The sequence below is a fragment of the Coenobita brevimanus genome, chromosome 1, assembly GCF_032717465.1.
Source record: "Coenobita brevimanus isolate Jiangsu-jjx chromosome 1, ASM3271746v2, whole genome shotgun sequence".
NCBI lineage: Eukaryota > Metazoa > Arthropoda > Malacostraca > Decapoda > Coenobitidae > Coenobita > Coenobita brevimanus.
In genome coordinates, this window is record NC_136954.1 from 69,447,321 (window position 1) to 69,466,681 (window position 19,361).

Consider the following 19,361-nt stretch of genomic DNA (forward strand, 5'->3'; position numbering starts at 1 on the left):
TATAGCTTTGATACAGTATACTGCACAGACAACTGAAAAAAAATTAAGTTATAATATACAGTAATACATGCACTATGTTCATTAATATCACAGTTACTGTATATTCAAATGTATACACTGCAAGTGACTTTTCCCTTTTTTTTCTTTATTCAAGCTTATGTGACACTTAAGCTGTAATTCCCAATAAAACGACTTATCACAGAATTAAGATTGATATCTTGAACTTTGAGCATCACTGAACATTACCACTTCACTGCTTCTACAAGCAAAGATAAATATGTAAACATATACTTAATAATGAATCTGGCAATGGTACTGATGATTTTTTTCTAAGGACTGGAAGTTAATCCAAGTCCCAATACCAACTAAGTACTGTACACTCAAATATACCTGACAATAGTTGTAAAATGCTACAGCATGGTCACTGGCATACATAATGACAACAGCATGCATGTATGATCACAAAAACACTGAGCAACACTACCTGCTATATATACAGTTAATCCCAGGAAATATGTGAGAAACTGTTCTTGGGAGAATTTTAAGTAAAAATGTTATATCAACACTAGTCCAATTCTCAACCCTAACAGTGCTACAATTACTGCACCGATGATCTTACAGCTAAAAATGGTCTACATTACGTAATCAAAGAGTTATCAGTAATCGCTGCTAAATAACAGCTGAGAATTGTACTCATGTTAATACAGCACTTTTCGGTTAATATTAGTCCAAGAATAATATGAATTTTCTCACACTGTATAAATAAACTAGAATGGGGAAAAATTTATGCCTGAAAACTTAGGCAAACCTCTAACTAGTACAGTAATTCCTCACCTCTGCTGTGCTCCTGAGAAATTCCTCACCTGAACACTGAAGTTAGGTTCCCAAGTAATTCCTCACTTCAGCATCACACTTAGGTTCCTAAGTAATTCCTCACCTCAACGCTGTAGTTAGGTTCCTAAGTAATTCCTCACTTCAACATCGCACTTAGGTTCCTAAGTAATTCCTCATCTCAACACTGTAGTTACTGTAGGTTCCTAAGTAATTCCTCACTTCAACATTGCACTTAGGGTCCTAGTATTTCCTCACGTCAACATTGTAGCTGGGTTACTAAGTGATTCCTCACTTCAACATCGTACTTAGGTTCCTAAGTAATTTGTCACCTCAACAGTGCAGTTAGGTTCCTAAGTAATTCCACATTTCTACATCGCATTTAGGTTTCTAAGTAATTTCTCACCTCAACAATGCATTTAGGTTACTAAGTAATTCCTCACTTCAATATCGCATTTAGGTTCCTAACCCCTACATGTTGGGGAATTTCTGACGTAGCACGCTCCTCCCTATGGGGGATTTCGTGATTTTGGAAAAAATATCCTTACTTCAAACCCTAATATCTACCAAACTATAACAGCTAGAGAGTGTCATAACAGCTAAAGATACAGAAGACATAAGACTCACCAACTCTTCCTCTTTCAAATGAAAGTATCCCTACATCTCCATGTAGTCCTGTCGATGAATAATGATAAGTAAAAGTTTAGAGGGTGGCGGGAAGATACTTGTACCTATGCAAGTCGACCGGCGTTGCTCTGCGCCCAAATTTGTGACGGCTATACATGTCAACAGACGCATAGGGGCTAAGTGATTCCTCACTTCAACATCGCATTTAGGTTCCTAAGTAATTCCTCACCTCAACATTGCAGTTAGGTTCCTAAAACTATCGGATTAAGTGAAAATTATCTCAGCTAAAATCATTATTCTTCTATCTATCCATTGCCAGATTCCTCAATCCTGTAAGGGGTGGCCACAAACAAATCGCCTCCATGTCACCCTGTCCAATACCATTTCACTGCCTTGCTCCCAGCTCACATACCTCTCTCTCCTACACCTCTTCATTCCATCCCTCCATCTCATCCTCAGCCTCCCCCTTCTTCTCCTCCCCTCTACCTCACTTGCATACATTCTCCTCGTTAGTCTCTTGCTCTCCATCCTCTCTGCACAGCCAAACCACCTCCATGTATTTCTCCTAACGTTTTCTATTACGTCCACATCAAACACCACAGCCCTCCTTCATTTCCTCATTTGTGAGTCTGTCTCTCCAAGTAACTCCACATGCTCCTCTCAAATAACTTATTTTCACTGCTCTCACTCTTGACTTGTTTCCTTCCAGCTTCACTTCCATAGGTTAGAGTTGGTATCACAATACTGTCAGGCAGCAACTTTTTTACTTCCATGCTCGCTTCCCTGTTCCTTATCACTGCTTTCAAAGAACTGGCAGCCTTTCTTCCCTGTTGTACCCTATCAAGCACTTCATCCTTTAAACTTCCATCCTTAAGCATCACACTACCCAAGTACTTAAATGCACTCACATTTGCCATTTCCGCCTCATCCAGCCTCATTGTAAATCCAGAGACTTCATTTCTCTCAAAGACCATAACTTTACTCTTCCCTACATTGACCTTTAGATTTCATTTCTTACACACACTCCCAAACTCATTCACCATGCCTTGCAGTTCCTCTTCATCTTCACTTAACAATATGGTATCATCTGCGAACAACAGTACAGAGAGTTTCTAAACACTGCCCTCTCTCATTAGGGTTGCTCCAACATCCACTGACCTACCTTGTATCTCTTTTAAAACCTCATCCATATTCACATTGAACAACCATGGGGACATGACACATCTCTGTTTCAATCCAACTTTCAGACTGAAAATTCAATCAGTTCGCTATCCACACGAACTGCAGCCTTAGCACCCCCATACATACTCTTCGTGGTATTCAACAACTTCTCATTTACTCCATATATCTTTAATACTTTCCACATTCCTTCTCTATCTACCCTGTCATATGCTTTCTCCAAATCCATGAAGGCTGCATACAACTTCTTTCCCTTCCTAAAACCTCCCTGTTCTTCTCCAACTAATTCCTCTGTTATTTCCCTAACTTTGTTAATAATTATCCTACCATATACTTTTCCTATTACACTAAGAAGACAAATGCCCCTATGATTACCACACACTTTTTTTCCCTTTTTCCTTTGTACAGGGGCATAATTACACCTTACTTCTACCCCTCTGGGACTCTATCTTCCTCCCAGGCAAATCTGCACAACTTCCATATCCATTCTACTACTATCTCTCCCCAGTACTTCAGGACTTCACCACACACTCCATCAATTCCTGGGGCTTTCCCCATTTTGACTTTCTTCAGTGCTTCCACATTTCCATCCTACTGAATCCTTCCTCTCTTCTTACCTCCCTCCTCCACCCATTCCCCAGCTACCTATATTCACATTACTTTCATTCTCTATGTTCAACGAAACATAATTTTAAAAAAAAAAATTAGAGCTATAAGTATCTATACATAAATGTAAGTGCTACACATTCAATTCCAATAAAGAATTTAAACAAATGTGACTTTTTAAATACTAGTACGAGTTGCATCAACCATAACCCTTCATTGCAGATCCTGACTGCTTATCAATGAACAATGGCACGTGATATGAAAGGCATTTCTTTGTTCTTTGGCAACTTTACTGTGAAAAATGTGCTAAGCGAAAGTGTGTTTAATTAGGAACTGATAGCTAAATTCTTGGGAAACTTTTACCACCCTACATTCTAATGTCATATTATAGTATTTCATTCACCAATTCGGGGGAAAGGTGGGAATTAATAACATATAATACTTTTACTGTGAACATTAATCCGAAGGTTGCAGCATACCTGTCATGTGGGATGTTCATGGTGAGGGAGCTTTAGGGAAAACTGAATTTTTTACTTCTTCATTGAAATACTACCAAAAACAAAAATAAATCAACCTGACAACTTGCATATAAAACAAACTAGATAGTGAGTTGTATTTGGCTGTTTTCAGCTGCTGTAGGATGTTTTGACCCACAGGCACTTAGGTGGATGACAAATATCCACCACAATCACTATACAGTTGCGTTATGCCATGTTTGCCAAATCATGAAATACACACACACACACACACACACACACACACACACACACACACACTGGGGGGGGGGGAGTGACAATATAGGCAAAGTGCTAGAAGGCAAGCTGTGGGCTGCTGGAAACACCTTCCAAAAGACGTGCTACAGCCATGGGCTAAAAAATAATCCAGTAATGACAGCAAAAGTCACACAAAAAATAAGATGAGCCAAAGTACAAGTGGCGTTGCAGAGAGAGGCTGGCAGGCAGGGTGTGGCAGACAGGACCTCACCTCTCAGCATGATGGTGGGACCGCTTGTGGGATACCTTCTCAGCACTCCTACTTCTCTGTGGGAGCAGCACCAACACAGAAAATCAGAGTCAGTACATACACAAAATATAAACAAAAGACAAACCACAACATAGCCATGAGGTATGATATAGCTTTTTTTTTTTTAATGTGAGAAAAATAAACAAAATCTGCCATGACTCTTTCCCCATATTATACAAGGTGACAATACTAAAGGGTCAAAAGCAATGGATTCAAGGATGGAATGTCAGAGGTTTACAGGTCAAACACACAAACTCACCACCACGCATTTGATCACCCTGATAAACATTACATATGGCAAGAGTGGAGACTGAGCTGTGAGACAGGACAAACCTGCCATTTTCAATCTACAAACAATGAAGAAACCCCTAGAATCTGAGTGGCATTCTTTCTGAGTTTATTCTTGCAGTTGCGATAATGTTTTCATCTGACAGAACTGGGCCACTCCATTATCTTCTATACAGTACTGTACTAAGTCATGGTTGCACAATGGGCCTTGGTTATGAGGTGAGAATGCCTCCTTGGTTAAATATCAAATTCACCCTTCAATCTGACTACACCTGGTCATCAACTGAGCTGAACAGAGTTATGGATCACTGTCAGATGAAAACAAACCATCTATAGGTAAATTTACTCAGCATTGGAAAGACTTCTTGTACTGAAGGGGTTTGTGGTTTACTGTGGCAATATCTGACCTTTTCAGTTGTAAGCTTAATAAAACTGTTGAGGAGATTGAAAAAATTTAATGACAAAGATGTACCCCAGCTTAATGGGTTAAAATATCAGGAAGAACATACTGCTAGGTCATGATGCAGTACTGCCTATGGTCTCCAGTCTTTTAAACACTATGTCCAGGCATCTCAAAATGAACGGATCTAGAATCTGGATCACGGTTATATTGTCTTTGTTTTTGCTGGGAGGGAACAATCTTGTGGGATTCTGGCATTTGGTTCCTTCTTCCTTGCATAAAAAAAAATAAAAAATAAAAATAAAGGGGGGCCTACCAACCTTAGTATACAAGTTGCAACAGAAGTCCAAAATTCACCAAAAATTAAAAAATAAATAAATAATAACATCAGCTTATACACAAAGTATTCATAATCTTCAGTGCACTTCAAAGTTCTTGTAATGAGATAACTTTACTTATATGACATGGGCAACCCAACACCAACTTAATTATAGTACATTTCAAAACTCATCTAGTATATGGTTCTGTTAACTAAACTTGGTCCAGATTTTTTTCCTTTTGCAGTGCTTTTCAGATCTCTCAGTGGCAGAATAAGACAGCGCAACTGCTCTTCATCCTTTCCATAGTATTTCTTTGTGACTAGCATCATACTGTAGTGATAGTCTATTGTTACAACTCGGTATTCAAGATGAGAAGATTGCAATTTTAGGCCACGTTAGACTTTAAAATGAGACAATATAGTACTGATTAATGATGAGATGGCAATTTTAGGCCATGGCAGACTAGAAAACAATATGGTACTAATAATTGGCGAGATGGCAATTTTAGACCAAGTTAGACTAAAGAGCAATACCGATAAATGGAAAGATGGCAATTTTAGGCCAAGGTAGACTAAAAAACAATATGGTACCAATAAATGGCAATATGGCAATTTTAGACCAAGTTAGACTAAAGAACAATACAATACTGATAAATGGAAAGATGGCAATTTTTGACCAAGTTAGACTAAAAAACAATATGGTACTGATAAATGGCAAGATGGCAATTTTTGGCCACATTTGATTAAAAATAATTTAGTACTGATACCTAATGACTTTACCGCCAAAATGTCTGTTTGGCAGACTGAACAAACGATAAAGTGAGTTTGTGTGAAAGCCCCAGTACTGCTGAGAAGGCCAGCTGGTGTGTTTATGAGAATAGCTGACCGATGCTGTGCTACGTATGTAAAGGCACCTCCTGGGCCCAGAACCACAAACACATTTACTATCAACTCCCTGTCCTGACTCTGATTTTGATTCACAGGAGGGAGGAGAAAAAGTAGTAGCAGTAGAAGTAGCAGAAGTAGTGGTGGTAGTAGTAGTAGTAGTAGTGGTAGTAGTAGTAGTAGTGGTAGTAGCAGTAGTAGTAGTTGAAATCCCAGGCTCATCTGAATGTGGACCCAGTGGACTGCAGGCTGAAGTTACTCATCTCCTGCATCACCCACTCTCCTTCTTGGGGATAGAGAGTAAGTTGAGAGACACATGTATACCCCGGCAGTAGATCCACCAGGTCATGTTGGTGCTACCATGTGAAGATGTCCCTCTCCAGCAGCAGTTTGCAGGAAGAACAAGAGATAGAAGTTTTTGCAGTTTCCTTTCTTTGTCTTTAATGGGAAAACAAACCACAGTTAGGACATAGCTGATTGTAAGGCCTGTATTCTTGCCAGTTACAGAGGCTCCCAGCACTTCTTCCTTACCAGTTGACATCAGCAAATGGTATGCTAATATTCCCAGCCATGATAATTGTGTACACTGGAAGCCAAATGGCATGTCCCACTCCCCGTCAAAACAAGCATCTCTATTGAATAAGGTTAGAACAGCAGAAATTTGGTAGGAAGGGAGGGTGAGGTGTTTGTGGGGCAGGAAGGGGGAGTAAACAGGAGTCAAATTCCTTGCCATCATTTGGTAGAGATTTTGTACTGTGGTATGGGCGGAACACAGTGTACTGGGGTCATGACTAAAAGCACACAAATATCATAAACAAGAATAGCAAAGGTGTAGTATGCAAAAATGTATCAGTAAGGATGAGGTTCTAAGATGCTCTGTGAGCCAACGAGAATATGACTAAGTGTGTTGATGGGTCTGGGCCCTGAACTTTACCAACACCAACAATGCAAACTGGTAGCATACCTTTCAGACTTTACCATGTACGTATATGCTAAGATAAATCATGAGCATAGATTAAAAACATGAAATTAAGTGTAATAATACAATCTACAGTCAACTAATTCACTCCATAAAAGTGTGTTAGAAATACATGGGTAGCACAACTCAGAGACAAGATGTAAATATTCTGCCACCTCCACACATCTAGATTATGTCGGCATTCTAGCAAGGCTTCAATAACTTAAAAATTTATTAAATGTGAATGAGACACGAGAGAGAGAGAGAGAGAGAGAGAGAGAGAGACTCATTTTAAGACACTTCACTGTACTTATCTGGCATCTGGAGACTTTTCAGCCAAAAAACACAATTACTTAAAAAATTACAATACTACATGAAATAAAAGTTCATGCCTAGGTCAATAATCAATCAAAAATAGCACAAATATGAAGTGACTGTACAGGCACATATTTCTACTGGCAAAGAGGTGTCAAGTGGACTGGCAAATTCTTGGGTTACTGTTCAATCAAAAACATTTCCGATATGATTACCATTTTGTGCTTCGCTGAGTATGCAAGTGTTCTGAAAAAATACACTATATACAGATGATCAATGAGTGAACTAGAGATATACCAGTTTGGAGATACAGTGCAGGGATTTCATGGAATGTGGAGTGGAGCTAAATTCATCAAGCTTACCCCTTACATCTGGTGACATGTATTTTTAAGCTTCCTCTTTGTGTCTCGAGAAGATGTTACTCGGCTTAGGAGAGACCTCTCTAAATGGTGAGGTTCGATATAGTCTTTAAATTGTCCTAACTATAACACTTCTCTCTCTGAAGCTGAATAACATAATTTAGTTGTGGACTGATTGAGGGGAAAATGCACATACTATCACGTATAAGTCTTCTCTCGTGATGGCAGGTGTGCACAACCACCACATACAGTATTATTCAGCTGGCAGTTATGGGGCTGTATGCCCTTACTGATACCCTGGGCTACAGGGTTCATAAACATGGCATTGTAAATGGTTTCCTGCACTACATGAAACCATTAGGCTTGCCACTCCAAGAAGTATCCCCTGAAGGCAACACTACACCACGTGAATGGATGGTAGCTACCCCCACCCAAGTTATCCTATGCTGAATAAACTCATCTCAAAATAGCATGAATAAATGACTAAATGTTGCACATCTGCAGATAGAAGGGGTTAAGCCTAGTGACATGGTGTGACTAAGGCAGGATGAAGCAACAAGGTGAGGCTGTAGTGTGGAGGCAGCCTGATACTGACATCTTGTCTCAGCCCCAAGGAGGAATGGGGTCTCAGTGGCAATGATACTAGAGAAATGGCATGTCACCAGGAGCTGTATTCTAGGTGCCATAGGATGCTTCATAACACCTCTTCCTAACTGGTTTAATTTTGCATATGACACACTAATATTCTCTTCAATGTTATTTATGCAAATATATGTTGATGCTAAAGAGATACCAATAATACACTAGAGAATATTAAGGTTCAGAATGCAAAATTGTCACGAAGGAAGAGGTGGTAATAAACCTCCCAAACAGACGAGAATACAGCCCCAGAAGAGAGGGTGGAGAGGACAGACAGACGGCACGACAGAAGCTTAAGTGTGCTAGGGTCCAACGCAGTGTTGACACGGGATCATGCTTACCCCATCCTCCCATCACAACACCACCACCAATGAGTTCATTATAATTCCCTATTGGCAAAATGTTGCTCTGGTCACATTATCAAAGTAAGTTTGAAATATAATCATCTACTAAACTATATATTTTTTATCTCTAAAAAAAGAAACACTTCCAAGAAATGTGTATGCTTACAGTTTTGATGACCCTGGCCAAGCAAAGCTTGCCACCAATAAACAGCCTGGGGCAAGTTTTTTTGATGACCTTATGCCCTTACTGTATCAGTTCTACTAATACAGGGTAACTGAGTCTGTATTCAAAGGATGATTACATGCAGCATATTCTGACAATCACATACCGTACAAAAGTATTGAAAAATAAAATACATACAGTCCTACAGCAGCACATTCATACTAAAATATTCCGTGACAATGACTGTGCTACACCACAGGTTGTAGTGAAGAAAGCAGTGTGCCTGGTGGTGTTATGGTGATGTGATGGGAGGGTGGTGGTGGTATCAGCCTACTGTTGTGGGCAGTGGTGTGTCCCCCCACCCCCTACACCCCCAGCCCACCCCCTACACCCCGCCCCGCCCTGCCCTGCCCCGGCATGACCGCAGCAGCGGGGCGACTCCTCCGCTGCCATACTTACTTCTCGCGCCCCGCTCCTACAAGGGTGCATGGTATGATAATAATAATAACAGTTTAACCACAACTAAGCTAACATGGCATTTCACCAATCACTCGATTACACTCAAGATAAACCAAATACTGTATTATCTTTTTAAACAAATACAGTTTTCTATGATATTTTAATGAGTTTATTTAAATATAATGCATGATTTATTAGACAAGAAAGCAAAAAGAAAAAATACTTCTATCATCTGATCGACTTGATAAATATATATATATACACCACATAAATGAAAATTATTTTGCTTTCACAAACTGAAACAACTTTACTTTCTGATGATAAGCAACTGATGCATTAATTCAGAGTAGAAAAAATATTGGCTTACCTCACAGCCACTAACAGCTTTGGTAAGTAAACCGTCATTAAGAGTTATAGTACACTTAGGTCTAGTACAGGACAATCTCATGGGGAAAAACGCTCTTCTTAATTCTTTAGCACAGGTGACACTGTTCAATAATAGACCAGCCATACGAGCAACTCTGGGACTTCAAAGTTTGTCAAATACAGAGTAAATTAATGCTCTGTTTTCTTTTCTACTCCACTGAAGAACGCTGAAACCAGATGAGGAGGTGAGAAGCAGATGTTAACCCGCTCAATTTGATGATGTATTTTTCATTATGTTCTTACTCAGCATCTGGAGTGAGATACCTTCGCCTGGTGGCACAAATATAACCAGACAGCTCAGATGAGAGATTAAAATGTCCGTCAATGCCCTCCCTATCCCTTGAAACGAGGACGGTGGACTGCAGGAGATGGGCAACTTCAGTCTGCAGTCCACTGGGTTCATGCTTCAGATAAACATGGGACTATGGCTACCTGAGGCTACAGCTACAGTACCTGGAACTACTACTACTACTACTACTACTGTCACCCAATGACTTGATTCAGCTGCAAAGAGACTCTCTGAACAGGAAGGGTTAGATACAGCCTTTATTAACTCTTCCAGTACTAGATCTCCTTCTGAAAGTGAATAAAATCATCCAGTGTTGGTCTGATAATACTGAACAATACGTCATCACACTGAAAGGGGCTGAGTTCAAACAGAGAGAGAGAGAGAGAGAGAGAATGTGAAAAGCAAATTATGAGGAGGAAATGTATCTTGTAGTAGGTGGAGGCACTCACCATCCACTCACTTGATGTAGTGCTGCTCTCGGGTGTCTGCCCTTTCCTCACCTCCATCCTTCTTTCCATCCATCCTCTTCTGTCTTTCTTTCCTTCATTCTTTCCTCTTCCTTCTGCCTGTGGGTGACTCTACACTGAGTGACAAGCCAAATGGTTTCCTGTACACCAGGAAACCATTCACTATGCTGGGTGGTAACCATATAACCAAATTTTGGCTCCTGGTGGTTTAGTGGCTAATAAAGGTGCTCCAATCGGATTGAGCCAGTGAAGGTTTATATCCAAGGGGTGGTTGGGGTTTATTGCTCATGTAATGCCACTCAGGGATGAGTGAGGCTGGTCACTCTCATCTTATATGCCAGGACCAACTTTCCTAGCCCCGGGCTCCTACGCTCCTCATGGGGCAACGTAGGATTAGATGATGGATGGATGGATGAAATGTATCTTCAGCAAAGGTGAGGAAAATTCAGGATGTTGAAGAAAACTGACATCAGAGGAATGTATCATCAGGAAAGTTGAGGGAAATTCAAGATCCATATGGAACTTGACATCAGAGAAGTATGTATCGTGGGGAAAGGTAAGAAAATCCAAGAAGTAATGGAAACTGTCATCAAAGAGGAATGAATTGTTGGAAAAGGTAAGAAAAGCTAAAGATATAATAGGACACTGATACCAATGAGAAGACAAAGGGAGAGAAAATACAGAAGAATCAGAGAGATATCTGGTTACAGATCTTCAGATTAAAAAAGACAATACAAATGTTGTCGACAATTACGCTATGATATTCATGATAAATTGTTTTACATGCAATTTACTGTGCCTAATGGCAATGATGTAAGCTGGGATATGTGAAATGCTTGTGAAATAAATTTATATGTACTAAACGTACTCCTTCCAATACCTGATTAGGCCACAGACACACAACAACTGGTTATTTATTGTGAAATACACTGAATTTAAGGAAACTCAAAATAAGAGCCTGTCATCAATTTCAATAAGGTTCACTACAAATAACCTGTAATTAGAGAAAGAACAGCCAAATTTCTTATGAAAATCACTGACAAAAGTAATATGAACAAAACTGTACAGGGTGAAAGGTAACTTAAGACAACTCAGGTCTGAGGAAAAATATATGTACCACATGGCACTTCAGAACCCTGGTGTTGAAAGCCTTTGCAGGTTAGGGAAAACTGAAATGCTTGTGATTTATTATACATACAGTACAGTATAGACTTGGAGCATGGAAATCACAGACGTAATAGGAAAAGTATTACCTGGCAGAACACAAACATCGTGGCACAGTTAGGGTCTTTATTTGCTGATTTTTCGGAAATTGCTTATTCCATCTTCAGAGCAAAATCTACAATAAATATACAACGTTCTTTCACTTCTTCATTCGTCAACCTGTCCCTTCATGTTACTCCACATGCTCCTCTCAAGTAGCTCATTTCCACTGCTCTCACTCTTGACTTGTTCCCCTCTTGCAAGGTCCATACCTCACTTCCATACGTCAGGGTAGGGATCACAATACTATCATGCAGTGACTTCTTAACTTCCATACGCACCCCCCTATTTCTCATCACTTCTTTCAGTGAACCAACAACCTTCCTTCCCTGCTGTACCCTTTCACGCACTTCATCCCTCAAGGTTCCATCCTTACTCATCACACTACCCAAATACTTGAATGCACTCACATTCTTCATATCCTCGCCATCCAACCTCACCATGCATTCTGTGACTTCATTCCTCTTAAACACCATAACTTTACTCTTGTTTACATTAACTTTCAGATTCCTCCTCCTACACACTGTCCCAAATTCATTCACCAAACCTTGCAACTCCCATTCACCTTCACTCAACAACACTGTATCATCAGCAAACAACAACACCGGAATCTTCCAAATCTCACCCTCATTCATTAGAGCCAGCCCCACATCCACTGCCCTACCTTGCACCTCCTTTACAATGCCATCCATGTATATATTAAACAGCCATGGAGACATCACACAACACTGTTTCAGTCCCACACTGAGATCAAAGCACTCACTCAGCTCACCATCCACTCGCACTGTAGCCCTAGCTCCTTTGTACATACTCTTCACAGCACTCAACAATTTCCCCTCCACTCCATATATTCTCAATACCTTCCACATACCTTGTCTATCTATTCTGTCATAAGCTTTCTCCAAGTCCATGAAGGCAGCATACACTTTCTTTCCCTTCTCTAGATACTTCTCCACTAAACATCTTAGAACAAATATCTGATCTACACACCCTTTTCCCTTCCTAAATCCCCCTTGTTCTTCTCCAACTAGCCTCTCTGTTATATGCCTAACCCTATCAATGAGTATTCTACCATATATTTTTCCAGTCACACTAAGAAGGCAAATACCCCCATGGTTACCACATACTTCTCTCTCCCCTTTTCCTTTGTATAAAGGAACAATTTTACCTGATTTTCAGTCCTCCAGAACCCTACCCTCTTCCCAAGCCAGTCTACATAACTTCCATATCCACTCCACTACAATCTCACCCCCATACCTCAGCATTTCACCACACACTCCATCAATTCCTGGAGCCTTTCCCATCTTGATCTTCTTCACTGCTTCTACTATTTCCGCCCTACTGATCTCTTCCTCCCTCCTCTCATCTCCTTCTCACAGCCATTCCCCAACCACTTATACTCGCACTGCTCTCACTCTCTACATTCAACAAATCCTTCAAGTGCTCCTTCCATCTCCTCAATTTCTCTGTCTTCTCCACCAACAATCTATTATTCCTATCTTTCACTCCCCTACTATTTCCCCTTTCACAATGCCTTACTTTCTTTACCTCCTGCCAAGACAATTTCTTACTCTCCCTCCATTTCACACTCAGATTCCTCCCAAATTCTTCATCCACTTTCTTCTTACTCTCCTTCACCAATCTCATCACCTCCCTTCTCCTGCTCACATATACCTCTCGCTCATCTTCTCCCCTACCTCTACTCACTAGCCATTCACTATATGCCTTCTTCTTTTGTTCCACAGCTCGTTTCACCTCATCATATATATATCTTAACAGTGTATATTTCTCTATTGAAGCATGGAGGTGAAAAAGTTATTACATGACAGTATTGTGATACCAACTCTAACGCATGGAAGTGAAGCTTGGACATTGTTGGAAGGACACAATCAAGAGTGAAAGCAGTGGAAATGAGTCATTTGAGAGAAGCCTGTGGAGTCACATGGAGAGACAGACTGACAAATGAGGATGTGAAGGAGCATTGTGGTGTGGATGTGGATGTGATAGGAAGCATTAGGAGAAACACACTGAGGTGGTTTGGCCATGTGGAGAGGATGAAGAGTGAGAGACTGATGAGGAGAGTATATGTGAGTGAGGTGCAGGGGGAGGGAGGGAAGGAAAGTCCAACGATGAGATGGAGGGATGGAGTGGAGAGGTATATGAGAGAGGGGGATGTGAGTTGGGAGCAGGGCAGTGAAATGGCGGAGGTCAGGGTGACGTGAAGGCAATTTTTTTATGGCCACCCCATATAAGGGACTGAGGCATCTGGCAATAGATAGATAGACAGATAAGTAGATTTTGCTCTGAAGATGGTATAAGCAATTTCCGAAACATCAGCAAATAAAGACCCTAACTTTGCCACAATGATTATGTTCTGCCTGGTGATCCTCTTCCAGTACAGTATATATACTGTATTTCTATATCTATATCTATCTATCTATCTATCTATACATACTGTATATATTTATAAAAAAAAAAATTCTAACAATTTCTGGTCATACTGGCTCATAGACAATGTGATGAAATATATGATTCACAAAGAAATACAAATTTCCAGGTCAGTATCTACTACATAGCTACACATTACCTGTAATGGCCACCAACAACATAAATGGGCAAGAAATTTGAAGTTAATTGGTCTCTATAAAGGTATGTTGTTATCTTAACACCATCCTCTACTGGAGTTTGTAGCAAATTGCAGGTTATAGTCAGTGTGGCCAATACTTACAGAAAAGTGGGAATAGCATTAATTTTCAAAAGAAGAAGATAATGTAATAAATTCCATGTGAGATAAATTTACATTTCAAAAGAAAATGAAACAGTTACTTGAAGGGAGTTTTTTTTCTCTTTACAACTTTATATCAAACGATGCACTGCATTAGGGAACAGAAGCACTGACATATGGAAGACCCCCTGGCAGTGTCTCATGGGCACAAGGAATGTTGTAACTATCTCTCGTGGTTTGATTTTAAGTGGTTGGGAGGGGGGGGGAAAGACCTGATACTCATAATGCACCACTAATTACATTAACGGTGGAGCCAAGGAGAGGCACAGTGGAGGAAGCACTGTGAGATGGGTGAGCCAATTCCATTATTAGTCTGATGGAAGAACTCACCCAGTGCATGCAAGCTATGAAGCCTGCTGCCAAGCACACCATATATAATGAGCTATAAGAAACAGTAGAAAGAAGGTCCAGGGATATTAGATGCTGCTAGACTTTGGGAGTGATCCTTTAAAGGATGGAGGTACCAGCCAAGACCCAGAAAAAAAGAAAAAAAAAAAAGTGTGTGCACATGTGTGTGTGTATGTGGCCTATTATCCTAAACTTAGATGTCCTCAGAAGTCCCTTGTATTATGACTGATGTCTATTAGCAAAAACAAAATGAACTTGCTACTTCACATTCAACATACATTATACTGCCTTTTAATGGGGTTATGATATAGCCATAGGGACAATTTAACAACCTGGCTGACGGGATGAAAGTCCTACTCGGCTCCATTTAGGTCACAGGGAAAGAGATGGTGTGAGATGTGAGAGAGATGGTACATGTTTAATACAGGACATATATATCTCAGTTTTGAAATGCAGACACACTTTAACCTGTATCACACAGTTACATTTAACTGCAACTTACTGTACTGATAATACTGCTTTTTTGTTCTCAAAATATTACTGTACAAGAATTTTAACAACATTCTGCAATGTACAAAGGCTTGATTACACCAGTTGCAATGTGTTATTTAATGCAGAAACTTTCAAACATAATATCAGTACTAGATAAAGAAAATACAAGGATTTTATATTCACTACTGAAGTACCTCTAAACACTCACCCTCACCCCATCCCCCCTCAGTGCCCTAGTACAGCTTACAGCCACCAAACTTGACGACACTGTAAGCCAAGCCACTCTCAGTGTTAAGCTTCCTCTCAGGTCAAGAACGGTACAGCAAAAAATAGTTCTGTGACGGTCAATGCTAGGCTATGTGATGGGAATGGAGGAGGCCAAGGGATGTGGAGGGTGACGTACCTTCCTGCGTTGGTCGGAGCTTTCACGGGGACCTCCTGGGCTGCGTGAACGACGACGCTTGCTGGACTTGCCTCTCACACCACTAGTAAACAGTGACAAAATTAGAGAGTTTGTTGTAAACATCATCATCATCATCATCATTCAGCCACCTTTTCCCAACAACAAGACAATATATCCATTTTTTACTTTACCATCACTTAAAGTTTTTTAGAACACTGCATAGTAAAACCCCTTTAAGGCAGACTAACTGGGAGATGGGGGTCCATCATAACAGCCAGTCTGTCATATATCATATTTATTTTATGACACCTGAATTTAGCAGTTTAACTGTATACCAGTTCATTTTTCAGCACTTAACAATTGACACAAGGTGATGTGGAGCCTACATAGGTGTCCAGGTTAACTGGACAAATGCAGCATCCATCCTGGAACCAAACCCCCATACTCTTCCCCACGCCTTGTTGTGGCAAGGCACAGTCTACCTCAAGGGAACATCAATTCCCTGCACATGATGATCCTGCAGGGGCGGTCAGACAACAAAAACAACAGCAACAACAACAGTTTTATTCAATCAGCAACAAAAGAAAGGGTAAGTAAACAAACAATGGTAAGGCTTTGGGCCAATGCTTGATACCTTTCTTAGGAGTATGCTTCCTTGTGTGCCTTAAGAGAAGTCTGCCTTGAAGGGGCTTTACTAGTTTCATAATCACTAGTCTAACAAAGAAAATTTCTTTAGAAGGAAATATGGCAAAAAGTGATTGATTAACTGATCAAGAGCACAATTAGATGCATAACAAGCACAGTGTTCTTGGAGAAATACCCAGGATCCTTTTTTCCACTTACCTATCAGAGTCTGACTCTGAAGATGATGAAGATGAGGAAGATGATGAGGAAGAGGATGAGGATGTCGAAGAGGATCTGTGGCGTCTCTTGGAGCGCTCCTTCCTCTTTTTCTTATCTCGCTTCTTGCGTTTTGGTGATCCACTCCTGAAAAACATGATAAGTTTTCACGTTATCAGGGAGGCTGGCCTGGAGTTGGGGTCGTGCTGGATTCTACTATTGTTTACGTTCATTCATACTCACCTCAGGAAGCACAAAAGTAAACAAAAACAACCACTGGGTATAGAAGCGAGGAAGCATGCACTACTCTTCACTCTTGTGCACTCTCTTTCTCACACACACGACGACAGAGAAACCAAAGAAAGAGTGACAGCCCTACTGTGAGGTTGATTCAGGAGTACTCTGGCTTGAAAAAATTTATGGGGTAGGCATCACTTTGGGAATGAAAATCAAATATTAATACACAATTCTCAAACTGGATATCTAAATGTTCACTCTATGAACTAATAATTCAAAGAGACAAGTGAGGTTCTGCAAAAACATCTGCACTTTTTATTATCCATCATAAAAACTCATCCATCAATTACCTAATGCATGACAAACATCAGATGTTTATCAGAATCGCACCCATGAGACAAAATAAAGAATAAGAGGACTCTAAAAATGAGAAGACATAACTATAAAACAAAAACCAAGTCTATGGACAGAGAGGTAACTCATCGAGGGGATCAAGAACTGTGTGAGGAAGCAGGAATAAGGGGGTGGAGGAAGGGAGAAGCAATGACTGATACTTAATTTACTTCACTGTAATATTCAACCAGCTAATCACACACAGGTATTAAGCATAATGTGTTGCTGCCAGGTTGCATAAACATTACATACCGAAAAGGACTTATTTTTCTTTGGGAATCAGGGACAGGATGATGATGATGATGACAAACAGTAATTCACAGAGGCTTCCACAGCTTATACCAATGCTAAAATTTGTGTTTTGGTGAATCATCTCGCTACTAACAAGGTTACCTATAGTGTACTGTATTTTGCATTGAGAGATAATAATAATAAAAAAAAAAAAAAAGTAAGGTGCAGCTATTTGATTAAAATAAATTTAGTCTGACTGCTATGTGGTAATACATGTACCACAATAATACCACACTACAACTTTAGTACCATGATCCATACATCATCCAGGGTGTCCAGATTAATATATTCTACATAAAATGTGGCACTGAGCATCATGAACTGTGATTAACTTTGTAAAATGGGTGTATATCACTAAGCACCATGAATTGTGATTAACTTTGTAAAATGGGTGTATATCACTAAGCACCATGAATTGTGATTAACTTTGTAAAATGGGTGTATATCACTAAGCATCATGAATTGTGATTAACTTTGTAAAATGGGTGTATATCACTAAGCACCATGAATTGTGATTAACTTTGTAAAATGGGTGTATATCACTAAGCATCATGAATTGTGATTAACTTTGTAAAATGGGTGTATATCACTAAGCACCATGAATTGTGATTAACTTTGTAAAATGGGTGTAAGCACCATGAACTGTGATTAACTTTGTAAAATGGGTGAAAGAACTTTGTAAAATGGGTGTATATCACTAAGCACCATGAATTGTGATTAACTTTGTAAAATGGGTGTAAGCACCATGAACTGTGATTAACTTTGTAAAATGGGTGAAAGACCAAGTCAAACCTAATATTACAGCTACTCATAACTTCTTTGATGCTGTTCAATAATGACTGGAAGGGAAGGTAATCTCAAATGGCCAAACCTTTAGCTGCACTTCTGATGCTGTACAGGCATCAAGTAAAAGTGTAAATTTTAATAAAGCTTACAGGATTTAATTCTTCTGAATGTCTTCTAAAGGAAATGATGAATTTCTCTTCAAACTCTGGACACTGACAATGATATATCACTTTGGGAAGTGAATTAGAGGGATGAATTAGTGTGAAATATATATGTACCGCTCTGTCCACCACTCACGTCATGCAAAGAGGAAGGGAGAGTCAAGCAGCGAGGCAACTTACTTACCCACGCCCGAGAGTGTAAGGCAAAATGTGTACACTGTAGCATATAGAGTAAAGTACCTGCCTTAATGTGTTACTGCATTCACTTACTGACACACGCTGCTGGCTAATGTGGGTGCACTTGCTTCATGTACATAATGGATTACACCAATTAACCCTTTCAATACCTTTTTGTCTATTTATTCATCTATTTTATTTATTTACTTATTTTGCTTACTAAGCATTTTTCACTTTACCATGGACTAAAAATAACAACTTTCCATCTTGTATTCTGAGCTGTAGCAATAGAGTAACAACAGAATATAATGCCACTGCATTGCATGAAATAAGGTGTAATGGGACAAAAATTTGGGGCCAAGTTAAGGTGGAGGAATCATAGTATGTTGCTTACCTCCACATAATTTAGCCAAAACAAACTAATAATGTACTTTATATATTCTCCTTGCTGCCTCTATGCAATTCTATTCAACTCATGAGAGATTTTCACACCAGAGGCGTTAGATGCAACCTTCTCTAACCCCTTCACAACAAGAAATCTTGCTGGAAGTGAATAAAATCAGCTGGAGATATGGTTCTTTTACATTAACCTGGCCAAGTTTTTCACT

General features: G+C 39.8%; 1 protein-coding gene across 1 annotated transcript in view; it reads right to left on the reverse strand.

Moving 5' to 3' along the window:
• Nucleotides 1-19,361, reverse strand: part of Srrm234 (Serine-arginine repetitive matrix 2/3/4) — an 81,379-nt gene that overhangs the window by 30,045 nt on the left and 31,973 nt on the right. The window contains exons 7-9 of the mRNA XM_080274674.1: nucleotides 16,712-16,855; nucleotides 15,869-15,950; nucleotides 4,228-4,283 (exon numbers count right to left, since the gene is read on the reverse strand). Of these exons, the coding sequence (XP_080130800.1) occupies nucleotides 4,228-4,283; nucleotides 15,869-15,950; nucleotides 16,712-16,855 (282 nt within the window). The remainder of the gene's footprint in view (nucleotides 1-4,227; nucleotides 4,284-15,868; nucleotides 15,951-16,711; nucleotides 16,856-19,361) is intronic.